A 10,099-nucleotide genomic window follows, 5' to 3' on the forward strand; every position below is an offset into this window, starting at 1 on the left:
AATACACATATAAATAAAAACAGCTCGTTATTATACAGGTCGTGGAGATTTCACTGGTTTATTGTTGTTTTTGCTTATTCCAGCACATGATTTAGGAACAGCTGTTAGTTTCGTCCCGTATGAATGAATGAATGAATGAATGAATGTATAAAATAATTATAATTTATTTAAATTAAACATTATAAAAAAAACAACTTTAAACCCAAATCTCAGCACATAAATGACTATATTAAGTCCAAAAACATCTTGTTAATAAATCAGTGTGATTCCCTTCGCCTTTTTTTTGGGGGGGGGGTGGGGCGTGGCATCAAAAGTCCAGTGCAGTTTCATAGGCTCTCCCCCCCAAAAAAGCAGGGAAGCCCATCTCCATCTCCTCCTCCTCCTATAAAGGATCCTGCTCCTCTAACACACTTCGCCAAATCCAAATCTGCATGGTGACACATGACGAGCAGCAGGATTATTCTTTATTATTATTATTATTATTATTATTATTATTTATTTTTTATTATTGTTATTTTGGGGCTGAGTTGAGAAGATGATGGAGTACATGGAGGAGAAGTTCAGCCTGAAGAGCCAGGCGGTGAAGGCCGGGGAGTTCTACTTGGGACCCGGCGCGGCTCTGGACCAGGTCATGGAGAGCCTGGACCCGGGACACTACTACTCCAAGGCCTCGCCCTGTGGAGAGCCGCACGGTGGGTACCGGTCTGGGGATCCGCTGGGTGGATCGGGAAGCGGGACTTAGCGGCCGACGGACGCGACGACAAGCTCATAGATCCCTTAAATATTTTACCCGGTCATTTTTAACAACAATTGGAACGCTCTTTTTTTTTTTTAATTATGATTCAATTATTTCTAATATACATGTGTTTTTTTATTTATTTGATAATTAATTAAACCATTTGGTTTCTTCTTCTTCTTCTTCTTCTTCTTGTTATTTATTTTTAGTAAAATAAAAAAACAATAATTCAATTCTGCGTCGAAAATATTTATAGATGTTTGAGTTCATCCAGGAATTTTATTTCAAATGCCTTTTCTAACATTACCTCGTTGACTTTTATAACGACATTTTCAAATTAAAACCAAAATATTGAGGTTGTCCTCTCGTCCTTTTTAGTTTACTTTTCCACACTGAAACATCCGATTAGTAGAAGTTATTAACTTAAAGCAAAAGTTGTTTTTTTCCATTTGGTTCCTTTTGTATTTTTCTATAATATACTAATAAATTATAGAATATGTTAAAGAATATAATATACTGATATAAATACAAAAAAACATCACAGCTTTCAGTTAAAAACTAACAATTCTGGATGCTGTTATTCTGTTATCAGCAGACCAATCCATGTCTTTTGGCCTTTTCGTCCATTATATATGAATCTATATTATTATAGATTATAGGTCAGGAATTGTAAAATAAAAAAAAACAACAACATTTGACATTATTTATTGCTGGTGTATTATAAATATACTAAAATAAAGCAACAATGCCCCGTAGCTTTCATTTTTTTTAGTTATTATTGGGGATTGTTATAATCATTCCTGCGTGTCAGGAATGATTATAAAGAACCAGCAAAAATATGTCATATTATTTATTATATGACATATTTTATTGTTTTATTTGATGATTTATCATAATTTATATATATATATTTATATTTAATGTATTTTTTTTTCATTGTGTATATTCTAGTATATTCTTTATTTATTATTTCCTTTATTGTGTTAGTTTTTAATTTCTTTTAATTTCAATTTCTTTTAGCGAACTATGGTGTCCCCAAGCCGGAGGAGGACGCCATGCACCCGGACATGGGGAGGGGCCCGATGGACCCCTGCTGCACCCTGCGCTCCTCTCCCGTCTCCGCCGCGCCCGACAAAACGGAGCTGGACGAACCGGGCGACAAGTGCGACTCCAACGTGTCGAGCAGCAAGAAGCGGCGGCACCGCACCACCTTCAGCAGCTCCCAGCTGGAGGAGCTGGAGAAGGTCTTCCAGAAGACGCACTACCCCGACGTGTATGTGCGGGAGCAGCTGGCCATGAGGACGGAGCTCACCGAGGCCCGAGTGCAGGTACATCTACAGTACACCACCCGACCTCCGTGCCTCCGCCCAACCTCCAATACGACACGACGCAACACACCGCTCCAAAACATCTCCGCCACACGGCAACATACCTTCAGCACACCCCTATGTCTCACCTCTACCTCACCTCCACCATATCTCCATGCCACCTCACCTCCACTACACCACACCACAACATGCCAAAACATCTCCCCTGCACCACAACACACCTACGCCGCACCTATCTCACCTCCGCCCAACCTCACTTCCACTACACCACACCACAACATGCCAAAACATCTCCCCCCCACACCACATCACACCTACACGGCACCCATCTCACCTCCACCCACCCAACCTCACCTCCACCACACCACATCACACCACACCACTCCAAAACATCTCCACCACACCACAACACACCTACACCGCACCTATCTCACCTTCACCAATATCTCCATCCAACCTCACCTCCACCACACCACACCGCACCACACCGCATCACGCCAAAACATCTCTACCAAAGCACAACACCACTGCACCTATCTCACCTCCACCATATCTCCAGAGTGCAGGTACATCTCGACCACCCAACCTCCATGCCTCCACCCAACCTCCAACACGACACAACACAACACAACACAAAACACCACTCCAAAACATCTCCACCAAAACACACATTCACCACACCTATCTCCACGCAACCTCACCTCCACCGCACCACACCACAAAACGTCAAAACATCTCCACCACAGCACAATACACCTTCACCGCACCTATCTCACCTCTACCATACCTCCACCCAACCTCACCTCCACAACACCACATCACGCCAAAACATCTCCACCGCACCACAACACACCTTCACCTCACCTATCTCACCCCCACCATACCTCCACCCAACCTCACCTCCACCACTCCACAACACCAACACACTGGACCACAACACACCTCCATCACAGACACGGCACTAAACACCTCCACCCCCAACTCCTCCCAACCACACCGAAGCGCACCAAGACCTCCCATCACAGCGTCTCCACCGCACCCCCACCCGACCTCCAACGCGAAACATCTCCACCCCACCGTAAACACCCCCACCACATCTCCACAACACCTCCATCTCCAACTCCACCACACTTCCACCACACTCCCACCACACCACAACCACATCTCGCTTTCTTTCCACTAGACCTCCACCACACCACAACACACCTCACCTTCACCCCAGATGTAACTTTTCAACTGACTTCTGGAGTCTGCCGCCCATCAAGAGGATATCTAATTATTTAATTCATATATTTTAACTTGATTTGACTTTATTTTAATATGAGCAGAATTAAACAGCTTTTTAAAGATGTCAAGATTCAAGCTTATTGTCATAACCACAAAAAACAGCGCGGGAGTGGATATTACACATACTGTAGAGCCAGCCACAACATTGTAAAAATACATTTGAAAATAAATATAGCGTACAAAATATGAATTAAAAAGTATTAAAAACAAGAAGCATGCAAAGAATATAAACATAACAATAATATATTAACCAAAGTGCTGGATATTCAGTATACTGTACAACATGAGGTGGAATGGGGATGAAAGTGCCACTGCAACCTCGTAGTATTTAGTATCTTGTTGTGTTTTCCCTCTGCTCAGTAAATAAGAACCCGGATTTTACAGTACATATTTTTCTTCCCCGATAGGTGTGGTTTCAGAACAGAAGGGCAAAGTGGAGGAAGAGGGAGCGCTACGGACAGATCCAACAAGCCAAAACACACTTTGCCTCCACGTACGACCTGTCGGTGCTGCCACGGTCCGACAGCTACTCACAGGCAAGTTCCTTCAGATATACCTGTTGATAAAACCCTTCAAGGAGAATTAAAGGGTCATTTCAAAAAGCAAGAGTTGCTCATGGTCTGCGGGGGGCCTACAGGACGAGCTGGAGGTAAAATACAAATAAATGAGAATATGTGTACACACATAAAAAGTCCTTCCCTCTCCTGCCGTTTTGCACGCAGGTAGCCTGCAGGGGAACAGTGCGCGCAGAATCTTATCTAATTCAATCCATCCGTCCATTTCCTAATCTTTTTGGATTTCAGTGTCTTAGTACAGACCCTAGCGTTGACTCAGACCCATCTGCTAAGAGTCTGGACTGTGATTAGAAGCTGTGCGAGGAGTCAGGGCGGAATTGATGCTTTCTTCTCACGTTTCATCTTGTAGTTTAGGATTTATGGAGCTTAGGGGACAGAGGTCAGCGCGAGACGAAGTGGGAGAGGGGACACGGCCTCCCGTGTGTTTTTCCCCGTGGAAAAAAAACTCTCAAATCAAATCTAATCAAATCTCGGGGACGTTTTAATTAATTAAAAAATGTTTTTTGGGTTGTTTTTTTTACCGTTTAGTTTTTCTTTTTTACGTTGGGTTTGATACCTGGAAGCTCGGAATTAGGGTGCAGCCACCGAGGCAAAAACCTTGGATGTACTACTTCTCAAAAGTCAAATAAAAGGAATGTCCATTGTGATTATGACCCTCATGGCGCCGCTTTCAAATCATTTCAATGTTCTATTTTTTGGTTGACGATGAGGATTTCGGATTTCTATACGTTGTACAGACTGAATGGAGGATGCTTGATAGCCTCGCTCCCTTTTTTAGGACTTTCCCTCCGATGTAATTGTGTTTGTCTGGGTATTTTGTTCTCCTAACGGGACGTGGCGTGGCTCAGATTCTTGAGGGTTCTGGGGTTTCAGGAGCACAAACAGGCTTTTCCTTTGTTGAGGGCAAAGTTTGGCCAAGGATCGCTGCTGTTTTCGCCGAAACGCCTGAGGTCCATGACTTATCCACGGCATGCGTTAAGGAAAAGAACTGTGCTCATCATATACAGTATAGGCATATAAGCTATAGGCATTGTCATTTTACATATCAAATGCTGTCAACCCCTTTTTGTGTGTATATATGTATATATAATACATATACGTATATATAATAAATAAACAATAATATATCTGGGACAAAATATAAACAATGGTTTTGTTTTTCTTTGCCAAATACTTAGCAATAGTCTCTATACACAGAAGCTCTATATTGTCTCTATCTCTGAGGAGTATTGTAATTATTGTAATAATTCACTCTAAGTATATTTAAATGGACATTTTATTCAAATTCAAATATTATACGTTTTAATATATATATAAATAAAAATATGACTGCCAAAATGTCGAGTGAGGTAATTTTTCTCGCTTTTAAATTTGCATTTGAAAAAAGTATGGATTGGATTCAATGATCCCAAAGGAAAGTGATTTCAACGTGATGGTGCTGACGCCCTGCGGCTCCTTTTTGGGACTCAGCATGGATTTGCTGCTTTATCGCTGCAGTGCCTGTATTATTTTAACTGTCCGTCCCTTTGTTTCCCTCTGCTTGGCATCCTCCAAGATGACTCCTTTTTTAAGAGAGATTCTATTCATGAGCTCCTTCTTTTGAGGAGAAGATACTTTTTTTTTTTTTTTTTTGCACAACAGAGGTTTTTCGGGAGTTTATTCTCATCCGTCTGAGAGCTCACGGCCGGGGAGATGTTGTGTAACTCAGCTTCTAATGTGGGCCTGAAAAAGCCCTTTTGGATCTGACTCATACCGTGGCTCCAGCAGCTGGCGAATGGATGAAAGTCACTTTTTAAAAACACGGTTCCTTACTATGACTCGCACCAAACAGTCAATTAAAGCTTTGTTAAATTACACATGCGGTTAGAGAAACCCATCAAATGATAGTCTGCAAAAGGCGAAACCTTTCAGCTGCGTCGCTCACGTGAGAGTGTTTCGGGCTCCAGCATGTGGATCCACTAGAAACGTATGAAAAAACACCTACTACTACTTTTTGCAAAATCCCTAGAGGATTTTTAATTTCTGCTTTCCCTTTATGTTTTGAAATGTCCCATGACAGAACTCCCCATTGCCATCGGACCTTCCATGAGTTTGAGTCGCAGCTCCGACGCTTTTCGTAACCTAAATCAAGGGGTGGAAGAAGGGCTCGGACCTTTTAAGGAGAAGCATAAATACCCTGACACAAAGAGACTTGAGCTATAGTGAAAATAACGTTGACATTTCTACCTCCAAGTGCTTTTATATTCTACTAAGCAAAGATATATTGCGCTAAAGTGTACTTAAAGTATTACGAGTAAAAGTACTTGCGATAGCCAGTGCCCTGCAGAGACTTTAATGCGGCATCAAGTGTCTACTGTAATTTGTTTAGAAGGGTTCAGTATAACTAAGCTGACCGGTTCAGTGGTGTCGTGATTATTGTGTTTTAAATATAAAGTAAGAGTAGAGAGTAGAGTCAAACTTGAAGGTTGAAATGTGCAGCACAGTTGCAAAGCTCTTTTACTGCATTACTTTCCACCACTGCCTGAAATAATTAAATGAAAATACAGAGGGTTAGGGTTAGGGTTAAGTTTAGAAGAACCCTGCCCCCTAACCCTAACCCTGACCCCAGGTACTGTAATGTTGGTAAACTCTAACCCTAGGTGAAGATAACACGAGGCCTCCTCCTCAGTTTCTCACCCTCTTATCCTCCTCCACCCTCCAGCTCCCTAACAACCTGTGGGCCGGTCCGGCGCCGGGGGGCTCGGTGGTGTCGTCCTGCGTCCTCCCCCGGGGCTCTCCCCCCTGCGTCACCCCGTACTCCCACTCCCCGCGCACCTCGGCCGCCGTCCCTGGCGGCGCCGGGGGCGACCACGGCTACATGGGCTTCCCCAACCAGCAGAACCAGTTTGGACACGTGTCGCTCAACAACTTCTTCAGCACCGACTCCCTGCTATCGCCGGCCGCCAACGGCCACCACGCCTTCGAGACCAAGCCCGAGTTCGAGAGGCGCTCGTCCAGCATCGCCGTGCTGCGGATGAAGGCCAAGGAGCACGCGGCCAACATCTCCTGGGCCATGTGATCCACGGGATCCACGGGTCCCGGCAGAGGCCTGGAATCGGCCTGGGACAGGATTGTTTTAGTTTTCTCTCTGGCTCCTCTGTCAAAGTTTTGGGGGGAATTGCGCAATCTGGCACAACAGAAAATTGGCGTATACGGCCCATGCCAGAAAATGTAATTCAAACAAAATAGAGGGCTGCGGGCCACGCTTAATGCTGGGAGCATACATTCATATTTCCTGTTGTCAAGATAATGTCTGGCTTTAATATCATAATTTTTCACAATTATTTGGTAAAGCCACTATCAGTGTGTATCTTGTTCAGCCTTGGCAAGAAGATGGGAAGTTATGTCAAGACAATCAGGTGAAGGAGCCACGCCGGAAATATGGGACATACAGTACGTAACCATACGTTTTGCTATGTACTGTAAGTGCTCGACTCATTAAAGCTAAGTGTCACTTTTCAAATCCTATATCCTATTGCCAAGCCATATTGTTCTGTGACTGCCGGCTAACTGTGCCAGCTGGACTAATGGCGCCTTCCATTAGTCAGTTAGTAAGGCTAAATATTTTAAGTACTTAAGACTTTATAAAAAAAATACCGATGGGACAATCAAAGAGCTTTGGACATTTTTCACAATGAGACCCGGGAAACTTGAAAAAGAGATTCTTGAAAACTCACCCCGTTGGGCCTTTCAGGGTAAAGCGCACTATGTTGTCGTGCAGTAAATATGGTTTATATATTGTGCAAACTATTCTGGACTGCAGAGTTGGAGCTGATTTGGGCTGTAATGCCATCTTCATCTCGCTTGGGATGGGATTTGATCTCGTGCCGGCAGAGAAGTTTGGATCCCACTGTAAGGAAGCCCCCCCGACCCCCCTCCACCCCCCGAGCTTCTGCACCTTTCCAGTTGGAGCTGACGCACTAACGTGTCCGTGTGCTTTGCAGCTAAAACTCCCCAGATCCTCCCCAAAGCTGCGTCTGCTCTACGGTTTGTGGCCGTTTGTCAAAACCCAGAGTGGTGTTGTACATTTAACGGATGCTAATGATGAAAACAATAAGAATAATAATAAATGAATGTGGATTTACAGTATTCTCGTATCAATGGGCTTCCCTTCATTTAAAGGATGATCTAATTGGATGTAATAAAATATGTCGTATTTCACGCTCGGATATTGCATTGACCCAAAAAAAAACAGTTTTCCGGATTGAGACTGAAATGTTGGGGTTCCGTTTGTGATCGATTATGTTGAGGAACAATTGAATCAACACGTGTTTATTGGATGTATTCCAACACAGAATATCGAAGTGATCAAACATATAGGGACTAAAACGAGACTTGTGGTACATCAGGTGGTGGAGCACGGACCAGAACTCATGTATTTACTGTAGAGAAACGGAGAAAAATGAAGCCAAAACGACCGTCATCCCAGCGCCAGTTAAACAACACAGCTGCTGGAGAAACCAACGTTTGTATTATTGATGTGTATTTATTCCTTTGTGCTGTTGACATTAAACTCCAACCTGAGTCATGGCCTTGCACCCCGCGCACACGATACAGAATAGTGAATAGTAGCTCCTCCAATAGTGCTTGTCTTTGTCAGGACACAACAGATTAGTTTTGGAGAAGTTGGAAAAGTCGAAAAGTTATGTCACGTTGGCGCTGAATTGCTTGCTCTTTGTGCCTTTTCCCCAAAGTAAAGATAAGCAGTAGAGTAGAGAGTCCGAGCGACTACAAGTGACTCAAACTAAGTTAAGAAGAGAATATACAAATTTAATACAAATAAATATTTATAAAAATGACATTAGATTTGAGGGTTTAGTGGTGTGTTTGCGTGGTGTTTGCGTGGTGTTTGCGTGGTCCTCTCATCAGCTGAAAATTCTGTTTCTAACTTTGGTTCGTAACTTTAAAATCCACGTTAGAAATTAACACATTTGGACAACTTGCCCTCATAACCTGGAAGTGCATGAGTTTGGTTGACATTCATTTTAAAAATATGACTTTTCACTCTTAACTAATATTGTATTCATTCAGTATTAATAATCATTAATACTAAATGTATTACTGCTTTTGCACAGGAGGTATTTTCCTCATCGTACTTTCTGCTGTTTTCCTCGTCGCTGTTTCTCCCCAAAACACGGGTCCCTTGTTCTTTTAATGCGCAACAGCTCGTTGTCGTGGAAACCGGGAACACGACTTCTTGTTCTTTTCGGGGCGGTGACATCATGGGTTTGTTTTGCTTTCTGAGCTCTCGGCCCACGGTGCGCGGAGTCGGAGGGAAAGGTTCCTCGGCCGTAGGAGCGACGGCCTTGATTCAATTACGACCGTAACGTGTCGCAGATGCTGCACGACGGCAGAGGCCGTGTTGTTTTTTTTTTGGGGGGGTTGCCGCTGCCAATCAGCGTTTTATCTGCGGCGTCACAACCACAGGCTTTGATCAGCGAGTCACAGAGGGTCCCCAACTTGTCTTTATGGAGGAGGACCCACAATTTGTCAAAATATATTTGATAACTGAATAAAGCAATAATGTCAGTTGATGTTAATTGATGCTGTTGAAGGGATTCTACTCCGTCTAAATGACGGCCATTTTTTTTTTTTTTTGCCACACACACTTGAACACACATGAAAAACCTCCAGTTCCTCCAAACGATGGATCAAACATGTCCCTCTCTCTCTCTACATATGTATGTGTGTGTGTATATATATATATATATATATATATATATATATATATATATATATATATATATATATATATATATATATATATACAGTACATATATATACAGTATATGTATATACGTTGTGGAAACTGTGGAAAGCAGGGCTGCCATGTTTCACAAAAAGTTCGGAGTGAGATGACGTGGGGGGCGGAGGCGGGGTTGGGGGCGGGGTTAAGCTGCCGTGCCTGACGCGGCACCGGAAGCACAGGGCTTTTTTTTGTTCCGTTCAATTAGGAATTAAATACATCCAAAATGTAAACACGTTTATTTGTTTTCTTTGGAGAAACGGTGAATGGGGAAGCGAGCATCCCCCCCCCCCCACACTGATGATGTGCCCCCCGCGGCTCTGGTCCAAAACAGCTGCATAGAGTGTTTATGTCAGGACTACGAGGTTGCCTGCGGGCGTTCACGTGA

At 43.3% G+C, this 10,099-nt stretch overlaps 1 protein-coding gene across 1 annotated transcript; it reads left to right on the plus strand.

Moving 5' to 3' along the window:
• Positions 1–535: 535 nt before the first annotated feature.
• On the plus strand, positions 536–6,984 carry alx1 (ALX homeobox 1; the record flags this gene model as incomplete). The annotated part of the gene is made up of 4 exons (XM_080002914.1): positions 536–692; positions 1,757–2,064; positions 3,759–3,887; positions 6,628–6,984. 4 exons carry the CDS (start codon positions 536–538, stop codon positions 6,982–6,984), a joined length of 951 nt encoding a protein of 316 aa, XP_079859040.1.
• Between the last annotated feature and the right edge of the window lie 3,115 nt (positions 6,985–10,099).

This window comes from Zeus faber, assembly GCF_960531495.2.
Source record: "Zeus faber genome assembly, chromosome: 6".
Lineage (NCBI taxonomy): Eukaryota > Metazoa > Chordata > Actinopteri > Zeiformes > Zeidae > Zeus > Zeus faber.